General features: G+C 28.0%; 2 protein-coding genes across 3 annotated transcripts; both read left to right on the top strand.

Moving 5' to 3' along the window:
* Positions 1-498: 498 nt before the first annotated feature.
* Positions 499-9,796, top strand: LOC132939084 (GRIP and coiled-coil domain-containing protein 2-like). Of its 2 annotated transcripts, none has more exons than XM_061006103.1 (17): positions 499-782; positions 913-991; positions 1,083-1,159; positions 1,448-2,882; positions 2,950-3,038; positions 3,102-3,245; positions 5,394-5,584; positions 5,666-5,891; positions 5,956-6,123; positions 6,360-6,566; positions 6,640-6,872; positions 6,934-7,114; positions 8,094-8,273; positions 8,325-8,421; positions 8,485-8,687; positions 8,754-8,862; positions 8,929-9,796. In XM_061006103.1, the coding sequence occupies exons 1-17, from the start codon at positions 765-767 to the stop codon at positions 8,988-8,990; spliced, it is 3,699 nt and encodes a 1,232-aa protein (XP_060862086.1). In that variant the 5' UTR covers positions 499-764; the 3' UTR covers positions 8,991-9,796. The 2 variants fall into 2 exon arrangements, with proteins under 2 accessions (XP_060862086.1, XP_060862085.1); XM_061006102.1 differs by having other exon boundaries at positions 499-762; positions 8,929-9,780.
* A 4,536-nt stretch (positions 9,797-14,332) lies between these two features.
* LOC132939383 (elongation factor 1-alpha) lies at positions 14,333-17,864 on the top strand. Its single transcript, XM_061006519.1, has 7 exons — positions 14,333-14,492; positions 15,617-15,767; positions 15,829-16,176; positions 16,233-16,493; positions 16,566-16,841; positions 16,907-17,194; positions 17,278-17,864. Exons 2-7 carry the CDS (start codon positions 15,624-15,626, stop codon positions 17,347-17,349), a joined length of 1,389 nt encoding a protein of 462 aa, XP_060862502.1. The 5' UTR covers positions 14,333-14,492; positions 15,617-15,623; the 3' UTR covers positions 17,350-17,864.
* The last annotated feature ends 5,518 nt before the right edge of the window (positions 17,865-23,382 follow it).

Here is a 23,382-nt window from a genome sequence, read left to right as displayed (position 1 = left end):
GTAGTAGTGGTTTTAGTCGACTAGTCATTGAACTGATTGAATTATTGATTATTAATTATTTATTGATTGATTTTAAAATAAAGTATTTTTTGTAAGTATTTTGAATACTCTTAAAAAGTATTTGTATTTATATTTAAATACTTTTAAAAGAAAGTGTTTGAATACGTATTTTAAATACAAATTACACCAAGTATTAAAATACGTATTTTGAATACATTTGAAAAGTATTCTTAACAAGACTGCCTAATAACAAGTTATTGCTTTCAAAAGTTGGCGGTAAAAATTCAATATTATTTTGTGATAAGCATTATATTTTGTGATAAGAGTGTAATGACGCCATATTGGAATAATTTGTGATTTTTCCTGCGAAAATCCATTCGTTAAATAATACACCGTACTGCAACCATACTATCTACAGCATTGCCGTGATAGTCCGTGACACGATTTAAGATAAGCCGTGATTTACATATTATATTACTGATAATATAAGTGATAACCAATAAACAGTTGTAGTAGTTATTAGTTAGCACTGTTAGCAGGTACAACTAAAACAAAACTACTACGTTTTCAATTTTTTTTTTAATTTCATTATGATTTTTTGCTTAATCTTTATTTATTTATTTTAATTAATTTACAGTATTTACTATTTATAATGTTTTTATAGAAAAGTTATGAGCTTTTATTAGTTTTAAATTTTGAGTGTTAAAAATTTTTAGGTACCTACCTACTATGGACATTTGTAATTCAGATGATAGTGTTGATGTATGTTATACAATTTATTGGTATTACAATGACTATTATTAATATATATATATAATAAAAAATGTTGATATTAATTTCCAATATTAATTTACTTTTATGACTCCTGCTTATATGTAATAAGTATATAATTTGTTTTTAATGTATGCTTAGGTTTTACAAAGATTGTCAAAGGAAGAAATTTGTACTAAATACCAAAATGAAATCATTCAAATAAAAAAAGAAAATGAAGGTATTTACCAATTAAGTTTTCATTGATTAAATGACAATTTTTATTTAAAGAAAAAATATTTATAAAACAAAATAATTATTGTTTTTTTTAGAATTACTTAATAAAGAAAAGATTTGGGAGGAAAAATTTACTGACCAGCAGCGCTTATATGAACATTCAGAAAGACAGGTAAAGAATTAAGATATTTAAATTATAGTAATAAAACTGATATCTTTATATTATTTATATTAAATCCTAATTAGTTACTAGTATATAGAAAAATGTTGCATAAGAAAAATCATAATTTGCTTGCAATTTCTTCACTGTTGACTTTTTTTATTATATCTATAGTAAAATTCTAAAATTGATCTGTGTTAGGTACTTGAAATATTTGCCATGTCTACGTGTGTAGGACAGAGACAACAAATGCATAACTTCCTCTTAAAGTTCTTAACTCTAAATATTCAATTTTTATAGGAATTGCTGAATAAGAATAAAGAATTACAAGAAGCAGAATCAGTAATTATCAACCAAAAAGAAAAAATTCACATATTAAATGCTCAACAAAAAGATGAAATTGAAGCTTTGCAGAAAACACTTCAAAGTAATAAACATGCATTAGATGCAATGAAAAAAACCTTAGACAATGAAAAAGCATTTAGGATTTGTGCCGATCAAGAAAAAACAAATCTTAAAGAACAGATAAAATGTAATACAATAAAGTATAAATCTTTAGAAAATGAAAACAAAAAATTACAAAGTGATAAATTAAAATTGGAAGAAGCCCAAAGTAAAATTAAACAACAATGTAATGAATTATTACAGAAAAATATTTCGTTAGAAAATCATTGTGAAAAAAGGGAACAAGTATTTGATGGTCAAACAAATTTAATTAACAAATTGGAAAACAATATTACTGTAATAAATGAAAAGTTAAATAATTATGTGGAAACCGAAGAAGAAAATAACAAATTACGTAAACAAATAAAATTATTTTCTAAACAAATGGAAACTTATGAAAATGAACGAGAAGTATATGTACAAAGATTACAAAATATGCAGAAAGAAGAAAATGTGTTCAAATGTATTATAAATGACTTAAAGCAAGCAATAGATGTAAAAAATAATGAAATCAACAATCTTACCGAAAACACTACTATTTTAAATTCGAAAAATTTATTATTATCTTCTAATATAAATATTTTACAGGAAAACTTCACCAATTGTCTAAAACTTTTAGATGAATTGTTTGAAAATTATGTAAAACAAAATTCAAAAATAGAAAATAATAAATCACCTTTAAAGATGAGACCCTTACTAAATGAAACATTTGAATTGTTTGAACACACTTTAGCAGAATATAAATTATTTAAATTATCGTCTGAAAATTCTGAGAAAACTTTAAAAGATGAAATTAATCAAAAAGAAAAAATCATTTTATCATTAAAAGATAAAATGGATAACTACAAACAGGAAATCTTTGCAAATGAAATTACTAACCTTAATTATTCAGAAATAAAGAACTCTACGAAGAACTCAAATCTTAAGCAAACTCTAAATGAGAACATAGATAATAGTAAACTAATTATAAATGTCGAACTTGAAAAAAACATAAAATATCTTTATACAATTAAGAATGAAATATTGCCAAAACAAAAAATGTTAGTATCAGAATGCGTGGAATTTATGTTGAAAAAAATTGAAGAAATTGAAATTTTAAACATTTCCAAAAATAGTTTTATTGAAAATGTACATATACAAATTATAAGTTTGAAAAAAGAAATAGTGTGCAAAAATATAAACATTAAAGAACTGAAAACAGAAGTATTAAATCTAAGAGAATTAGTAACAGCAAAAGATGCATTGTGTAATGAGATGGATATGGAATTACAAAACTTAAAAGAAAATTTAGGTACCTTTTGAATGAATCTAATATAGTAATATTTTTTGAAGCTTTTTTTATATTTTTATTTTTATAGATGATTCAAGCTCTACATCAATAAGTAAAGGTGACAATATTTATAAAATGCGTGAAATAGATGAAAGTCAAGAAGACCGTTCACAAAAGGTTAATATTAAATTATAACTAATTTTAGAGAACATTGATAATTAATTCCATTATTCATTTTAGTTAAAAGCCATTGCTATAAAACAAAAAAAACAAATTGCCGATTTAAAACAGTCCATTGAAAATGAAATCAAGAAGCATAGTTTAGAAAAAAGTGAATTAATGAATAAGGTCATAGCCTTAGCTGAACAAAGCAAACTTGCTCGAGTAAGATTTAATATTATAACACAATTAATGCTGTGTATCTATACTCTGTCCCATGGCAGAACGCTCCGGTTCTGTGCATCCCCCGGATCCCCCAAGTCACTGCTATCAAAACCGATTCCCCTATGGCAGGGTGTCTCATGGATACAGATAAACTGATTTTAGTCGGGCTGTGACATGATCTCTAGTGGAACAGAGTATAGACAATAGACATATTATACTCATTTCTGTGAGAAAAAAGTACGGGTCATCGGCTGCACATGTCTCACCACAATGCCATTTGCCGGCAGTTATGTAAAGGGAATTTTACGGCCCAGTGATTTTGCAATAGGTGCGAGACTGTACCTTTCAATCATGGAAATGAGTAGTTTTAAAAAATTTTTGGGTCCACCTACTGAACGTATGAAAACTGTTTTGTATTATTATTTTATAATCGCCAATACCTCAAATACATCATTTTTAATATTAAACCCGGTGCAGACCAAGAAACATTTGTCGGAAACATAAGTTTTTGACATTGTTGTTGGCAAATGCTTAGGTTGCTACTTATGATGAAAAATCAGAAACAATGTTGGAAACACATTTGTTTATTTGGTCTGGACAGGACTTGATGGTAAGTGGATGTCGATCTGCTGTACAATAGGTTACATTCAAACCCCCAAAACCACCCCTCATATACGGCCTTGTTACTAAGTACCTTTATTTGGTATTAACATGAATAAAGTAATTTATATACTATAACCTATTTACTTGAAACCTTGTTTAAATTTTCAATCCTTAGCTATAAAAGTTGAACATTTTATAAATTTTTAACTACGAAATAATTATTAAATTTTAAATTTGATAGATGTAAAAATTTGAACTATAAATGCTTATAAAGAAAATTGTGCCTATGTATTTTTAATATCTTTCAACTGCTGTAGTAACAATATATCAGGAGCCTTTTATTAAATTTAAATTTTCACTATTTTTTACCCAACAAATAAAATTGTATTGACAATTATAGAAAGAAAGAACCAAAAATATTGTAAACTGAAAACTTCAGTAGGTAAGCAGCTCAAAACAAATCAAAATATTTTCAAAATTTTATGGTGTATAGAAAATGAAAGTATAAACATTCAGTGAAAGAGAAGTTTTTGTGTATCAACAGTTATTCGTTTTTAAATTACAACAAAATAAGAAAATCACTACATGAGAAATCAAGTGAATATCCATTGTTGTAAAAATTTGAACTTCTAACGCTCGTAAAAATCTAATTTGACTTTCCGGTAGACATTTTTTTTTTGTTGATAAAATTAGACAAATTTATGACGCTTTGATTTAAAGAAAAATTTTTATGAATTTTCTTATAAATAAAAATTGTGACTGTATTTTTAATATTTTTCAACTACCGTAGTAACAAAGGATTAGGAGCCTTGTATTAATTTTTCAACCTTTTTTACTGAACGAATAAGATGTTATTCACATTTATAGAAAAAAAAACTAAAAAATTTGGAAACTGAATGTCCTTTAACAGCTCAAAACAAGTGACAATATTTTAAAAATTGCATGGTTTATAGAAAATTTTAATATCAACATTAAGTGTAGATTTAATATATCTACGGTAATTTGTTGTAGAGTTACATCAAAAACCAAAATCAATTTTGCGTAAAAATTCCCGTTTTTCCTTAATTTTTTTCTTGTTTTTCCCGGGACTTTTGGAAAATACTGGGAACTTATTACTAAATTTTGACCTACCTAAAAATACCAACTAGATTCATTTTCCCATCAAAGAAGATACTGAAGTTGAAAATCGGAACATTATTTTGACTACTTATCATGTACCTACACAGACACAAAAAATTATCATAAAATTATATAATTAAAATATTGGTAATTATAAAATAATATTAAGAAACAAATTTTCATATTGTGTTAAGTGGTTGGATTTTCCGAGATAATTGCTTATAAAGTACAAATTACCAATTAACTATACAAATTAAATTTCAATGTCAAGTTTAATTATTATAATCTTATTTTCATGAAAACATATGTAAATAATTAGTAAGTCAGTAATTTCAAAAATATATACATTTATGACAAATTTTCCAAGATTAATCCAAATTTACATAGTTGATATTGAGATTTAAATATAATTTTTTAATTTTTAAGTGTTTACAACAACAATATGATATTAAATGTGATGAGTATGATATTAAATGTACGGAAATCAAAGAATTATTTAAAAAATGTAAACAAGAAGAAAATCAACTATTAGAACAAACAAAGCTATGTACCATATTAAAATCGGATATTGAAATTTTAAAGAATGACCTATCAGTAGCTCAAAATACTATAATTAGGTAACTTACTAATTTATATATTTTATAAAATAATAAATTGTATTTATTATAATTTTAATTATTATTTATATTCAATTTTAGTTTAAAGGAAGTAGAAAAATCTTTAAATTCAAGACTTGATATTTTTAAGCAAGAAAAATCAGCTGCTGAAATACTTAAAACAGATCGAGAAGCATCAATAAAAGAACTTTCAAATAATTTAAAAGTTTCAAAGGAAAAAATTAAATTAATGGAATCTGAATTGGAGAAATTAAAAACGGAAAAACAAAAAATTAATATTCGAGACCTTGAATTAAATTCTTATGAAGTTAGTACTATATATACAATATTATAATTTTAAAAATTAATTACATTTTTTATTGATTTTTTAGAAAACTTTAGATGAATTATCACAAAAAGTAAAAGAAGAAAAGCAACATAGTCAGAATCTAGAACAAGAACTTTCTAACGCCAACAGTGTTATTGATTCTTTGCATGAACAAATTAAACATTTGGAACATATTATTATTACTGAACAAGAAAGAAATAAACAAAATTTAGTAAGTTATAAAGCATAGATCTATATTTAAATTTAAATTAAATGTATTAATTCTGAAAAAAGCATAAATAATTAATACATAATAAATCTTATTTATAATTATTTAATACACAAAAATCTAAAATTTCTCATAACATTTTATAGAATTGTATATTGTATAATTTATTAACTTGATATAATTTTAAATTATATTATTTAAGTAATCATATTTTTCATTCTTATGATTTTTAATTTTAGCATCAAGTAGAAGTATGTAGAATAGGGTTGAATAACGCTGAATCGTTATTAAATGAAAAAGAAAATAATTTAATAGAATGTCAAGTAGCTTTAAATCAAGAAAATATATTAAATACAAATTTGACTAGTAAATATGATGAGTTACAAAAACTATACGAAACTGAAAAAGAAAATTATCAATTGCAACACTCACAGTTAACTGAAAAAGTAAAAATTATTTTAATTCATACTAATTATTATCATAATGATTGCTTATGATGTTAATTTTTATTAAAATTAGATTCGGCGACTGCAAGTGGAAATAAAAACTGCTAATGAATCTATTTCAAAGTACACAGAAGAAAATCAAAGTTTACTTGATGAGTTTGAAGCATATAAAGTAAGAGCTCATAGTGTTTTTCAAAAACACAAACAAGATACTGTGTTTCATGGGAAAGTTGCTGAATTAAGTGAACAATTACAAGAAGTTACCAAAACTTTAAATCTCTCAAAAAACAATTTACAGAATGTGTCGTGAGTACTTAGCGAGAACAAAATCATAACTTTTTTTTTATAATTTAAATGAATTTTTTAGGTCAGAATTATCTAATAAAAATATAGAGATGATCTTGTTACAAAACGAAATAGATAAATATGAAAAAAAATTAAGTTATTTAACAAAGACAGTATCAACAAAAGACAAAGAAATATATCGTTTGAGTAATGAAATTGAAAATATTAAATCCTTATTGGAAAAAGAGAAGACATCTTTAAACGTTAGTTAAATATGATCCGATATTTATCTGTTCAATAGATTTTTCATAATAGGGATACCAAATAATTAGGACAAACGCTTGGGCGAGACAATGCTTTAAACACCAAAAAAAGCTAATATTTTTATAGATAAATGTTTACTGCTTATCTGGTTCATAAAATCATAGAACATTTTTATCGAGTAGATATCAATTATAACCAATAATAAATATTTGTTTCTAAATGTTATTTTGGTTAGTGCAGCAATTTTTCTACTGTTATGGCGTTGATGTTAAATGTGTATTATTCTGTCCATCCGGTGTAATTTTTTTCATAAATAGGTATTTTTTTACATTATAATATATTATTATTATTTTATATTTAATGTTTATTATTACATTATTTTTTCTTTAAGAGGATGTCACCTAACCTATCTTGCTTGTTTTGTCTCCGTCTTACACACGTACGACATAGACAAAATGTGTTTACGCAGTCCGAGTAGGACTCTCAATTTTGGTTCTAGAATAAAAAATAGCTATTATAAAATTGCATTGTGACAATATTTCTGAAGGCAAGACAGTGCGTTTTTTCCATTATTCCCAGTATAACGTTTATTATACTGTTTAGAAATAGCAAAAATGTCAACATTTAACTTTTCGAAATTTAAATTTTTTTTAAAAAAAACTACGTCTTGCCCTCTAAAATATTGTTATCTTTTAATTTTGTAATAGGTATTTTTATTCTAACACCAAAATTAAGTGAGTTCTACTCAGACTCCTTAAACATGTTTTGTCTATGTTATATGTTTGTAAGACGGCACATGCGGTTGTGATGTCCACTTAACAATATTCTTATACCAATAAATCATAACTACCATCAAATTTTTAAGTTTTTATTTTAATTTTTGATTATTGGGATAAAATAACACATGGCCGATTGTCTTAATAAAAGAAAGTTAGACTATAATGAAAAGTAAAAAAAATAACTTGTTCTAATTTATAGGAAAATATATTGAGCGAACGATTAGCACATGAAAATGAAATTAACAGACTACAACAAGAAATCCTTTTAGCTAAAGAAACAAATTCCAATGAAACAGAATCAAACATTGTGTTACCTGTTATCGAAAATAAACTTAAAAAATCAACTTCTTCAAATCATATTCATGATGATGATGAAATGGTTAGTATATTAAAATATTTATTATATTAAAAAGTATAAATATTTATTTAGTTTTCAGATTTTGCAAGTTCGAATGAATCTGTTCGAAAAATCAGCAAATCAACACTTATGCCTTTGGCAGATTTGTTATCGTTTGATAATAATAGTGGTAATTAACTATCAGCTTTACATAATTTTGTAAATATTTATCGTTAAATTTCTTATATTATAGTTAGTGACCCAATTAGTGAATTGAACACTAGTCAGAAACAATTGAAACAATTAACTATGATGTTAAATGATGCTGAAAAAAATTGTTCTCGATATGAACAACAAAATAAATTTCTTAAAGAAGATATTAGACGATTGCAGCGTAGCGTTGACAGACACGCTGAAATACAAAACATGGAATATTTAAAAAATATAATTTTAAAGGTATTTTGTACGTTAATCTTTACTTATTACACTATGATTATTTTTCTATGTTTATTCTCTAAATAGTTTATAACTTTATCGAGTGGAGTAGAAAAATATCACTTAGTACCAGTGATAAACAAACTGCTCAAACTTAGTCCAGATGAGCAGAAGCAAATAGAGACTATTGCTAAAGGTAAAAATGATAAATAATTAATTTGATTTGATTTAAGTTTTAATAACAATTTGTTTGTGAATTTAGGATCACTTGCAGACCAAAACTCAAGCTGGTCTAGTTTATTTACTTGGTCACAAGGAACTTAGTTTACACTTAAATTAAATGAATATTTTATGAATCATTGTAGAAGAGTGTAGGTTCTTAATATTATTGCCACTAATTTTTCACATTATCAAGTATTCTAAGTATTATTATTTTTTAATGTTTCCAAAAATATGATATACATGTGTCTATACATATTTAAATATACAAAGTTATTTGTTAAGCAATAAGCATCCTCAGTCCTCACTATTTTGCAATTTCATTTTAAAAATTTTATTTTTTCAATGTATATTCCAAGTTTTATGTTATAACATCCGTATTTATTTATATTTGTAATAAAATATTTTTGTTTAAATTAATTTGACATCTAGCAAACTTTAATTTAACTCGACATCTAAATAAGTTATGAAAGTTGTATCTTACCACTGTTTAATTTTTTGTAAATTAAATTTATGTATTTAAGAGCATTCCCTGTTGCCTTTCCTAAATTAAAATTCAATTGTTATACTTTGTATTATAATAGTATTTGTGTTTGGTATTATAAATTTTGTCCTAAGAGTTAAATAGTATCTTATATAGTTAATAATTAATATTGTCGATAAAAAATATTATTTTAATTGTAATTTATTAATCTATTATGTACAATGTACGTGTACGTGTACCTACTTATTGTTTATTGATTCCTTTTATAAAATGTTTATTAAAACTCAATTTATTGTATTATATATGAAATCTAACCTCAATATTGTATTACATAAAAACAAATTTTTTTCCAAATATATTATTGGGTACTTATCAGTTTTTAGTAAATTAAACACACATTGACACATCACATAATCTTCCTTTCGATATTTACCAAGAAATGTACACTTTTTGTTGGTTATAATGTAAATTATATTCCAGAACAATAGAGATTCATCATAATACCTACAGTAAAAATTGCAAATGTGTATCAGTATTAAAACACATTTTATAAATAAAATAAAATATTATGAAAAATAAACTGTTTAGTCCTTTTATAAATCTTTCAAGTAAATCATTAAAAATCTTTTTGTATAATTTTTTACAAAACTGTAGAACATACAAAATTGTATGCTGTGCTGAAATCATTTACATTTAGGAACTCAAATGACAATATCCAATTATATATACTTGTCTTTGATAATTCAAGAATACCACTCATTAATATTATAGTTATTGTTAAAAAAGATTAATATTTAGGTAATTAAATCCTCAGTAGGTACGCTACCTATCTACAATATTTTGAGTGTTTATGGTTTATCAATTTGTATTATATGACTATAAGAGTATATCTACTTATATTATAGGGTACAGTTCCGCAACAATTGGAGTGCAATGCACACGGGCCTCTAAAACCAAAAGCTTAAATTAAAAATTTCTTATTTCAAATGTCAAAAATTTTCTTTATATACCTATCTAAGATTTGAAAATTGAATAAAAGATTCTGCATAGGTTTTTCCTTTGACAAAAAAAAGTTTACCTACCGGAAAGTAAAATTAATTTTTTATGAGCCATTGTAATAAGGTTTTTTCGACGTTCGATATTCACTCAAAAATAAATTATATACCATGGAATAAATAAAATTGTTCTAATTCAAAAATTTAGTTTTCAGTTACATGGTGTATGATTTAAAAGAATATTTTTACTTTTATTAAACTATTTAATATTTATAGGCATTGTAGAAATTTTTAGTTTCTTTTTTATATAAACACCAATAAAAAATGTTTAGCTGTGTTAAACTGCTTAAAAATGTAATAAAAGGTTTGTCTTAAGATATTTTAATAGAAGTTTAAAAGTATTAAGTATAGCTACGCAAGAATGATTTTCTATTAGTGTTTAAAGTTTAAATTTGGACAAATATTGATTAAAATCACAAATATTTTCAAATTATTTTGTAGTTAAAAATTTAGTTTTTGTAATTATTATTGTTACCAAAAACTCTAATAAAATATATTACACAGATTTTTTTATTATAAACACATTTTTAGTTGAAATTTGGATGAAATAAGATAATTTAATGAAGAATAACGATGTTATTCGTGGATACTTATAAAATAAAATATTTCACTATATTAAATGCAACTTATTTTTTAGATTCTGAGTGAAACAATGAATGTATTGATTTTACAATGATGTGTGTTTTTTGTGTCTGTCATCACCTTTTAGGACAGTAAAAGTGATTGGATTTTCTTCAACAGTAACTTTTCTGATAGGAAAGTGAATCTAGTTGGTACTTTGGGGCAGTTAAAGCAGTTCCCAGTAGTTTTCAAAAGCGACGTGAAAAACAAAAGAAAAATTAAGAAAAACCGGGAATTTTTACGCAAAATCTGTTTTCTAGAAAATCGATTTTGGTTTTTGGTGTAACTCTAAAACAAATGACCGTAGGAACATGAAATTTTCCAAATATTTTGACTTATTTTGAGCTGTTTACGGACATTTTCAGTTTCCATTTTTTTTAGTTTTTTTTATATAAATATCAATAAAACTTTATCTGTTGGGTAACAAAGCTTGACAATTTAATAGAAGGCTCCTAGGTTATTGTTTCAAAGGCAGATGAAAAAAATTTAAAATTCTTAGTCACAGTTTTTATTTATAAGCATTTAAAGTTCAAATTTTGACAAAATACGGAAAAATCACGAAAATTAGCAAATTATTTTGATTGAGAATTCATAAAAATTTTTCTTTTTAAATCTAAGATTTAGCATTTTATACCATACAATTTTGAAAATATTTTGACTCAATTTGGGCTGTTTACAGACATAGTCAGTTTTCAATTTTATTAGTCTTTTTTTTCTATAAATGTTAATTAAACTTTATTTGTTGGGTTAAAAATTGTGAAAATGTAATACAAGGCTCCTGATATATTGTTACTATAGCAGTTGAAAAAAAATACATAGGCACAATTTTTTTTATAAGCATTTAAAGTTCGAATTTTGACAAAATTTATCAAATTTAAAATTTAATAATTATTTTGTAGATAAAAATTTATAAAATGTTCAAGTTTTATAGTTAAGGATTTAAAATTTAAAACAAGGTTCCGCCTATACTGTAGTAAATACCTAATACTAAAATTAATTACTTTATTCACAATAATATCATCAATCATACTTAATAATATCATAGGCTGACTGACCGTTTTCGCTCAGAATCGTTTTTCTTATACAATGATATTATTATCATTGAATTCAAATGTAACACCATCCATTACAATGACCTACTTGCAACCTACTGAACAGCAGAGTGACATCCATTTACCCACTTTTTTAATTTTGATTCTTTAAATATTTAGATTGTTTTAAATGTAAAACTGTTATACTTAATAATTGTTCTATTCGCACTGTTCTACGATAATGTGGTATAATATATTATTATCTAATTTTCGTTATAGTCTATATATAGGACTTTAGCCAGTTCAGCATTAATCCTAGGTTTTTGATTGTTATAACTCACAGGTTATCGGCATGGACGTATTAATGTATTATAGTAGGCACTAGGTAGATTATATTTTATAATAGCCATAATAAATGCCATATAGCCTATAGGTAAAATAATTACCCAAATATATATTATTATGATTTACGAGGGCATGTGTTGATATAATATTGTCAAGAGTTGAAGACTCACCATAATTTTACAAATATATATTTTAACTATTTATAATTTCGTGGTAGATAATCTGAAATTTTAATTGTCTGTCTAGATTATGACAACCTATAATAGTCTATGAGCGCAAGTGGGTAGGGGGCTTAGCCCCCTCAAAAAAAAATAATGTAATATATATTATAATTTGAAAACATTTTTTTTGGAGCTTGAGCCCTTTCTAATCAATCTTCCTATTTGCGCCACTGATATGAATAATTAATTGGTTGCAAGTTGCTGTAATATTCGGTATTTATAAATAAATGACGGAGACGTAACACGAAAATAAGGTAACGTAAATAGGTACCTTCCTACCTACCCAATATTATTACATGTATTTAATATCTTAACAAAATAAAAACATCATCATCGTCTTAACGATAATAAACCTAAAATCTACATTAATACACTATGTTCTTAGTTTATACTTAAAAAGTAAATAATGCTTAGGTAATAGCGTAGTGCTGTAGCCTATAATGGTAATTATAAATTTGACAATTTCCTTACGACTATTTTCGATGGAATAGGACATTTAGTTTCCTCTGGTACATTTTCCAGGTAGACATTTCCAGATTTCCTCCCCGTTTAATAAAATGTAGACGCTACAAAAAAATAAATAAATACAGGTGGGACAAATATTATGAGTAGGTCTCGTTTCAATAGTAAATTTAAAATAATATACATAGTAGAACCCTGCAGCATCCAAATATTTGAATATTCATTGAAATTTTCAATCCAGAGATCAAATTCAATATCTATTATTATTTATAACATTTTTAAATATCCAAACAAATATGGTTGATTGTATAATAAAAATCAATAAATATGGACTTAAAGAATTGTGTTTAGGGATGAAAAAGCATCAGAAACCATGCAATTTTGAAGGCAGAATATCTATCCATATATTTTTTTAAATCATTCATTTATTACATTTTTAAAAATTTTTATTTATCTTTATTTATTTAAACATAACTTGTTAGTTATTATTATATAATACAATACTACTTATTAATGAATCAAAGAAATGAATAAATATGTAAACTGTTAAACAACAATTAATATCGAAATATCTGGATACTTATTTAATTTTTCTAGAATTCAACATTTTTTTTAAATGCCTAAGGGGAAACGCGTAAATAAGGGAAATATCCACCTTAACAAATGAATAAATAGCTGTGGACGAAATTGTGCTACATTTAATAACAAAACATTATATTCGAGAAAATAGTAATAAGTAATAACTAATAATAAATAATTATTAATTTATAATGTTTTCGTACTTAGAAAATCAGTAAATCACGGTCACGTGAAAACCACGTAGTAGGTACCAGTGTACCACATAGCCTAGGTATGTTCATTGTTCATATTTTCATAATGCGATCCTACAACCACGGTATATTATGAGAATGTTTTAACATTTTGAAAACCATTACAACTACGTGTCCCTTGGGTTGGCAACGGTAACAGTGCCAGTAACATCGATTTACCGTGGTCAATTAATCTCGTACCCATTGCCAGCAAACGGAACTTTGGACGTTAAAAATGCCTAAAAGCTATAGAATTGCCAAAAAAAATGACATTTTCGATAATTAAAAATACCCTACGAAACGAAAACATTAAGATTTTGGTTTTAAACGATACTGAAAAAGCAAAACGGATTTATCGGTGCCGGCACCGGAGCGCCGGCGGCCATGTTTCTCGTTTGACCACCACCCTAGTCCGGTGCGCTACGTTCGGATCGCTCTCTTTCCGACTCTGCTGTGCTATCGTCGTGTGTGCCGCTCGTCGATTAAACATTTTTCCACCGCCCGTATCGGCTTCATAGTCTTCTGGAGGATTTTCATCCGTTCGAATCTAAAATTTTGATTGCAAGTCATCCATAAACGGTAAGTAAAACAATTTGATCTAGTTTTTACGTTTTGGTTTTACCTTTTTTACCCGGTAATCGTGCGACCGCAATCCGCCGGCCGGAATGCGTTTTGTCCTCGCTCGTCTCTTTTTTTTTCCCCGTTTTAAGAAACTGTTTGATCTACGATGTCCTCCTAGTACGTACGCGTTCCAATCCCCCAATAACGCCGTAATTTTTTGGCTAGATTTTGAGAAGAACTTTGGTCGTGAATCTTAACCGTAGGCTTGTAGGATCTTCCGGCTGCTACCGTTTTTTGCTGTGCGTGCCGCCTCCTGTAAATAGCGCCGTGATGGGTTGATGTCCTGTCCTTTGTACTTTTTGCCCCTCAAAGAGCCGCGTAAACTACCCCCTTTGCAAGTCTCCCCAAGTCCGTTAAGTTGTAATCCCAGTGGTCACTATCATCTTTTTTTTTTTGTATATGTGGCAATTTTTATTAGGCTGGTTTCAAAATCCTCGTCGGGTCACTTAAGACTGACGTGCTCTTAAAGTACACCATACAAATTTGTTGATCGAAAGTAACTACAATTTCGTTAAACATTTAAGTTAGGTACCCGAATTTTGTACAAATTCGAAATTTAGGTCCGAGCATATTTCGACGGCCGGGCATCGGTTGGTACCATTGTCGTCGTGACACATGTCTAGAGATATTGGTTAGAACGATGCATTTTCGGTGATCCGCTTGATAATGCGTCATTTTTCGGTTCATTAACCTTGTTGCATTATATATTATATTTGCATTTCCGTTTCGACATAAACGTTAAATTGCATACCACGCAAGATCAACTTTTAATTAGTAGCAATTCACGTATGTACACGTGGAAGTGACTCGATTTTTTTTATCTAGTTTATACGTATTACCCATGTTTTGGTATAAACATTTTTTGTCTTATCTAGACTTTCCAAACAAATTAATTAATGTCATTGATAGATAAGCTGATCATTATTAATTACCATCTATTTATTTCATTTGAAATTTCCCAACCATTGTGTAATAATTTCCAGTGTTCCATTTTTTTTTTTTATTTCTGTTTATTTAATTTCAGTAATTACTTGTGTATGTAATTGAGTATTTACAACTTTACAACTAAATATTTTTTTTAGATTAACCATGGGAAAAGAGAAGGTACATATTAACATTGTTGTCATCGGACACGTCGATTCCGGTAAATCAACCACAACTGGTCATTTGATCTACAAATGTGGTGGTATCGACAAACGTACAATTGAAAAATTCGAAAAGGAAGCCCAAGAAGTAAGTCTTTTGTGGAAAATAATCAAAACTGAACGAGTTATAATTTAAAATATAATTTTAGATGGGTAAAGGTTCTTTCAAATATGCATGGGTATTGGACAAACTGAAGGCTGAACGTGAACGTGGTATCACCATTGATATTGCTTTATGGAAATTTGAAACTGCCAGATACTATGTCACCATCATTGACGCACCCGGACATAGAGATTTCATCAAAAACATGATCACTGGTACTTCCCAGGCTGATTGTGCTGTGCTTATTGTCGCTGCTGGTACTGGAGAATTCGAAGCTGGTATTTCTAAGAATGGACAAACCCGGGAACACGCTCTATTGGCTTTCACTTTGGGTGTAAAACAATTGATCGTTGGTGTGAACAAGATGGACTCTACTGAACCACCATACAGCGAAGTATGTATTTAAACTATTATGATTATTTATCAAAATTAATAATTGATTATTTTTAGAGCCGTTTCGAAGAAATCAAGAAGGAAGTAAGCAGTTACATCAAGAAAATCGGTTACAACCCAGCTGCTGTTGCTTTCGTGCCCATCTCTGGATGGAATGGAGACAACATGTTGGAAGTTTCCGAAAAGATGTCGTGGTTCAAGGGATGGGCCGTTGAACGTAAAGAAGGAAAGGCTGATGGTAAATGTCTGATTGAAGCTTTAGACGCTATCCTGCCACCCAGTCGCCCAACTGACAAGGCTCTCCGTCTCCCACTCCAGGTATAAATAAATTTAAATATTTTTTAAATAATCTTTTTATTTATACACCTTCTAACTTGTGTTTATCTATAGGATGTCTACAAGATAGGAGGTATTGGAACAGTCCCAGTAGGTCGTGTAGAAACTGGTCTTTTGAAGCCTGGTATGGTTGTGGTTTTCGCACCAGCAAACATAACCACTGAAGTTAAGTCCGTGGAGATGCACCACGAAGCTTTAGTAGAAGCTTGCCCAGGAGACAATGTTGGTTTCAACGTAAAGAACGTTTCAGTCAAGGAATTGAGACGTGGTTTCGTTGCTGGAGACACAAAGAACAACCCACCCAAGGGTGCTGCTGATTTCACTGCCCAGGTAACTTTTTATTAAATTGAAGTATGTATAAACAATTATTATAATTCTTATATCTGTATTTTTAGGTTATTGTATTGAACCACCCTGGTCAAATTTCCAATGGATATACTCCAGTGTTGGATTGTCACACTGCCCACATTGCTTGTAAATTCGCAGAGATCAAAGAGAAATGTGACCGTCGTACCGGTAAAACTACTGAAGCTAACCCAAAAGCCATCAAGTCTGGAGATGCTGCCATCATCAACTTGGTACCATCCAAGCCTTTGTGTGTTGAGGCTTTCTCAGAATTCCCTCCCTTGGGACGTTTCGCTGTGCGTGACATGAGGCAAACTGTTGCTGTTGGTGTCATTAAGGTAAATTTCGCCACTTATACATTTAGTATCTTTCATTACCTTATATATTATTAATTAACAACAAATTTTTTTAAACCTTGCAGAGTGTAAACTTCAAAGATTTGTCAGCTGGCAAAGTAACAAAGGCCGCTGAAAAGGCCCAGAAGAAGAAATGAATAGGCGTAGCAGTAGCGCACACACGTCCTTCAGTTAGGTCAAATGGAAGTTGGCATAGGTGTCGGAAACCATCCCAACTTCTAATACTATCCAAATGGCTGTTGCAACCTTGTTTTCATCGTAAAGAATTCCGCAGGAAAAAATCGTGTTGTGCTACTCAATATCATGATAACTTTGTTTTTATTTTTTATTTTCAAGAATTTATTAAATTTTGTTTTAGTTATGTTTAACTGAGTGATAGGGATGACATAATTTTAAAAATATTTTTTTAATTAATGTATTTATAATGCATTATAATTTAAGAAATATTTTTTTTAAACTTAGTTTATATCATTCTATGAAGTTATAATTTGTATCTTATACATATTTTTTTTACATACGATTTTAATTACTGCATCTATGACTAATCCATTTGGCCCAACTGAAAGCATTAGCCGCCGCCTATACCTTGTGTTAACATTTGTCTAAAAACATCAACAAATAAAACACTTAATAACTATTTTCTTTCCATTTATTCAATGTTTTCATTTATTTATTTTCAGGTTCCTACTTATAATCGTGGTAGATCTTGTGATATTCTATTCCTCTTTCCTTAATTGACGTAACATAATTTTTGGAATACAGTGGTTTTTCATAATTTTTTTTATTCATTTGTAACAAATTGTTTCTGATCAATACTAATATAAGATTTTATAATATCTTATTGTGTATTAAATGTATTTTAAAGATATATTTGGTTGCTTAGCCATGTCAGACTAAGGCCTATGGTAGATGTGTGTGTTTCAAAAGTACACCCAATGGTCAAAAATGAACTGGATATTAAAGAAACAGATAATGTACACTTATCGTTATGTAGTAGTCTCTATACTGCATGGGTAGCGTTGCCAGTGTACCTACCACTGGCTTTCTTTTTGTCATCGTGGCAACCGAGAAACGTTGAGAGTGACACTGACGTTTGGGATAGTCTGAATTCCATTATCGAGGTTTTTTACAAACTGGATAAATTTCTTAGTAGAGGTCTCCGCTTATGTGGCTATCTGTCAATCATATAATTGATATACTGCTATTATTTATTAATTATACTCATTTAATATTATTATATACGTACCTTCTCTAAATAAGAAATAGCATATTATAATTGATCTAAAATTGTTGAAAATTATATTGGTTGTCTTAAAATGATCATAAAAAATTTAATTGACTATCTGGCTTTAAAAAATCTTGCGAGAACAATTTTTTGATGAATTTATTACTCCAAAAGAATTTGCAATTGATATTTTATCAAAATTCTAGTTTCAGACGCTCATAAGAAATTATTTGGCTTTACGCACAACTATTTTTTTGGATACTCTAATAACAAAATACTAGGTTAGGTATTTTATACAATATCTATTATGATCTTAATCCTAATCTAAGTTAAATAATCTTGTATTCAATTTTCAAGTTTTTTGACAACGATTAAAATAAAAAAAAAAATTTCTTTTTTTTATAAATCGCCCAAATAAGTCAAAAGATTTTGAAAATTATAATATCATGTATGGTAAAGTTAACGGTTAACCTTATCTATCCTACACATTTCGTAAACATATTGACTTTAAATCTATCACATCTATCTATCACAAAATACTGTGAGTGATATATTTTATTATTTTTAATCATTGACGATTTATTTAAATTTTTACAATGTATCCGATTTTAATGAAAACATATTTATTACGATTAATATATTTTAGATTCTGAGGTAAAAAAGTTACAATTTTTGAGATCAGAATCTTTTCTGATAGAAAAGTGAATCTAGTTGGTACTTTTGGGAAGTAAAAATTGTAAATTCCAAGTAGTTTTATAGGAAGCGTCAAGAAAAACAAAAAAATTTGAAAAAACCGATTTTAGTTATTTGCCGTAAATTAAAAATTAATAGCCGCGCGTAGACTCAACATTTTCACCAAGTATATTTATATTTGCATTTTCCAGAATTAGTAAGATTTTCGAAATATTCTGACTGCTTTTTGATTATTTCATTTTTATTTCCATAATTATTTATTTCGTGTTCAATCGTTCAGTTTATTAAAATTTGTATTGTAGACCACATGGCGCATATCATACTTATATTGTTATTACGGTAGACCACGGTTAATTTATAAGCCAAGTATTTAGAAATGCCAAGCCGAATTCGAATATCTATTAAATATATACAGTATAAAAAAGTAGAAATGTTTTGAAAATTATATGTGGAATGTTTTACGTTCCTATAATTAATATTATTTCAAATAATTTGAGGATAAATCGTTGTTACAGGTTTGATGGAGTTTTAATATGAAATGCCATCCAAATGTGAATTTTAAACAACTCATAAAAATATACTATGTGCTTTATGTTTATTTTTTTTTTAAATTCAGTTCAAAAATGTACGAGGAATATTGTATTACATTTTCGAGCGTTGGGTTAACCTAAACATTGTCAATTTTGACCACAGCAAGGAAATTGTATTATAATATTATAAAAGAGTTTAAGTCTTTAAAGACATTTCATTTGCAACAGAAGTCTGAAATACAAATTTGATTTTGTCAAAAACTGTTTGTTTAAAAATTCCCGTAACTTTTTTTGAACTATTAAATAGGTACTTACAAGTGATTTTTACTTTTTACCTCTCCCCTATTACCAACTACATCCGATTTTCAACTGGAAATCATCGTCAAATCTGGAGATTGAAACATTTTTACAATCGCTCGATCTAAAATGTGATCTCACGGCGTCTTAGTTAGGCTTTCTCATTACATCTTTGGCGTGTAGGTAGTCATATTCCATCATATTGTTATTATGTGGTTCGATGAAAAATAATGTCTACATTTGCCTGTCTTTAAATATATTGCTATATTTTTGTTATGAGGTGAATAATTATATTAATATGTTCTTCGATGGCATAATCTTATCATACATATTAGGAACAGTAATGTAATAATATATAAATTTTAGCGGGCTACTGAGTGTCTGAGTAGGTACCTACCTACCTTCTATTGGTGATGGACACTATCGAATATCTATTCGAATGTTTTTAACATAACCGATAAGGCGATAAGTGGTTTAGATAATAAAAACTATCGATTAGTTCGGTGGACTATAGCGTGAAGACTAAGCGTCTTTAATTTTTAAAGCGTGAAGACTGACAATTGGGTTGTCTAACTTGGATTATAGCCCAAGTGGTTGTTGTTTGCGTGAAACAGTTTTTATCATGTTGTACGTTTGGATCGTTTGCAAGACAGAGATGACAACCACAGGAGTCATGGAGCACCCTCATAAGTTATTTGAATTTACCTTTAAGACGTATGGAACGAGTGGCGAATACGGGGTTAAATTTTTTTTTTTTTTTTTTGGCGGGGAGCTCCAAAGAAAATTTTTTCTAAGCCCCAAAATACCCCAAAATACCTCGATAAATAGATTGTGTAATTAATTATAATGCATTACATTACACAATTTAAAATATTTCTGTAAGTAAAAAGAGCAGTCTGTTGAAGAGGTCTGGGGGGGGGGGGGGGGGGGGGGTAAGGGCCCTTCCCCTGTCCCCGCCCCCCCCCTCCTCCTGTATCCGCAAATGTCAACACCAGAAAGCCCTTAGCAAATATCCCTACAACGAGGAACCAGTGGAGTGTGGACAGCCGGCAATCGCGTGATACCCGTCAGATTATCCACATTCTAGCCGATCAGAGCAATGTGTCAATGTCAGAGTAGTGTACACCCATTTGCAAAATACGGGTACATGGTAAAAATCAAAGAAGTGTTAATACGGCAAACCAAGGGCGTCCGCAGGAATTTGTCAAGGGGAGGGAAAAATATTTTCCTTCTTTGTCTCACTATCCCATTAGTTATTAGGTATTTTTGTGACATGTTTTCTTTCCCACGGACAAGGGTCAAGGAGTGTAAAAATATTTATGAATTATTATATGCGTAGATAGTTAGTTAAAACTGGATCTTACAGAATTATTTTTGATTAATTGTTATGTATAATTTAAAATAAATTAATTTAATAAATAAAATGTTATCGTTAATTTTATAAATTTTGGTAATTTACGAAATTGAATATTTATCTTCTAGCTTATTCAGTCACTGATACCACAAACTTTAAAAGTTGAAACTACTGTAGTGGGTTTTCCATCTATGAATTTATAATATTAATTTTTTTATCAAAAAAGTAAAAACTTGGTGGACACTGCAGTATTGCACGTCTTGGTCTCACCACTCCCACCACTACATCTCATAGTCTATAAAAACAACGTTCTTAGTAAGTTATATAGTTCATAATCGGTTGTAATAAAAAAACTTTGTAACAAAGTAAAAATGTTTTTATTTTTAATTTAAAAAAAGTTTATTTTGCGATATTTTATATTACAACGGTAATGATTGAAGTTGGGATACGATGCACGTTTTGCATTGTTTTCCAAATCTAGCTACGCGATACTCGTTTTATAACATACCTACCTACATTGAAATTTTTTACGATTTTAAATTTTAAGGTCATTTTTTGCATTTAAAGATTTTTGGAGCATTTTAAGTTTTTTCTCAATTTAAATTTTGCAATTTTTTGTACATGATTTCTACAAAAAATATATGATTTAAAGTCTAAATCTATAGGTAGAGAAAAAAAATAGTTAATTTTTAGATTAAATAAGTAGTCCTAATGATAAGTTCTGTTATACAATCATTATAAGTTTAAAATGTATATTATAATTTATACCGAATTTATTTTAGAATTTATATCTTTAATATTAAAAATAAAAATAATTTAGTGCACCATATTTAGAGTTGTTAGGGCATTTCTAAGTTTTTTTAGAACATTAAAATCATAAATAATAATTATGATAATCAACCCACAAAAAACAAAGGGGGGGGGGGGCAACTGTCCCTACTTGCACCATTTATTAGGTGAACAAAGCCACTGATCTCGACTCAGTATAGGTAGTAGGTACTGAATTTTGGACTATTTATTTTCTTTCAAATATAATCATTTTTTAAACATTAATACAATATACTTTAATGCTTTATAATAATATGTTTATAAGTCATACACTCATAACTATACTATGCTCATTTTAATTTTTATGATAACCATAACCCAGTCCTGTGAACTGTTGAGGTTATAGTCACTTGCAGCGAAATCATTTTTTATATTCCTACACAATAAATTGCAATACGTATATTATAATTAATTAAAAATAATTGAATTTCATTAGAGCTTTATTAAAATATGACATTTGAATTGCGGGATTTCTTTATTAAGAAAAAATTTTACTAAAGCGACTTAATAAGTAGAATATAATAATTTTATTCAAACTATAACATATTGTTGAGGATCATAGGCTAGACGCTTGGACTTCATCCTCAGCGCGGCCTAGCTACGTTAATGAAGCGAAAAAGCCCTATATACGCAAGGACATATTTTTTTAAAGCCCCTCCTTCCCCCCAATGAAGTATTTAGATAATTTTAAAGTCTGTGTTATCTATTTACAATTAATAATCTACAGTATTTTCAACACCTTTAAAGTTTGAATTTAACTCCAGAAATATTATTTATCTACAGCCCTATATTACACCACCTAGCTATAAATAAAAAAAAATCGGGGAAGTGGGTGTCACTCTGCTGTACAGACGTACAGTAGGTTTCAAGTGGGTCACTGTAATGGATGGTGTTAAATTTGGATTCAACGATATAATATAAAATATAAATTGTATCATTGTATGCGAAAAACGATTCTGAGCGGAGACGGTTTGTCATCCTAGGATATTTTATATTGTACCTATAATATAATAATATACTTTAGAATAAGTTTCAAGTAAGAGGTACCCAAGAATAATATTTTTTAAATACAACACAAAACTAAAATCGTTCTTCTTCGTTTAAATATTTAATTTTGTCCAAATTTTACATAAGCTACAGCTTGGTTACAGAATAATCTACTTACGTGGTGCCTTGTTTTAAATGTTCAATCCTTAGCTATATAAGTTGAAAATGTTATAAATTATTATCTACAAAATTATTT

Source organism: Metopolophium dirhodum, chromosome 2, assembly GCF_019925205.1.
Source record: "Metopolophium dirhodum isolate CAU chromosome 2, ASM1992520v1, whole genome shotgun sequence".
In the NCBI taxonomy this organism is placed as follows: Eukaryota; Metazoa; Arthropoda; class Insecta; order Hemiptera; family Aphididae; genus Metopolophium; species Metopolophium dirhodum.
Note: the sequence above shows the minus strand (reverse complement) of the source record. Positions and strands in the feature narration are given on the sequence as shown.

Bases quoted from the DNA above. Each gene is read 5' to 3' on its own strand.
- LOC132939084 (XM_061006102.1), top strand. From the start codon at position 730: ATGGACATTTGTAATTCAGATGATAGTGTTGAT. The intron at 3,039-3,101 runs GTTAATATTAAA...TATTCATTTTAG, and splicing joins AAGAAGACCGTTCACAAAAG to TTAAAAGCCATTGCTATAAA. The intron at 3,246-5,393 runs GTAAGATTTAAT...TTAATTTTTAAG, and splicing joins AACAAAGCAAACTTGCTCGA to TGTTTACAACAACAATATGA.
- LOC132939383 (XM_061006519.1), top strand. From the start codon at position 15,624: ATGGGAAAAGAGAAGGTACATATTAACATTGTTGTCATCGGACACGTC. The intron at 15,768-15,828 runs GTAAGTCTTTTG...ATATAATTTTAG, and splicing joins TCGAAAAGGAAGCCCAAGAA to ATGGGTAAAGGTTCTTTCAA. The intron at 16,842-16,906 runs GTAACTTTTTAT...CTGTATTTTTAG, and splicing joins CTGCTGATTTCACTGCCCAG to GTTATTGTATTGAACCACCC.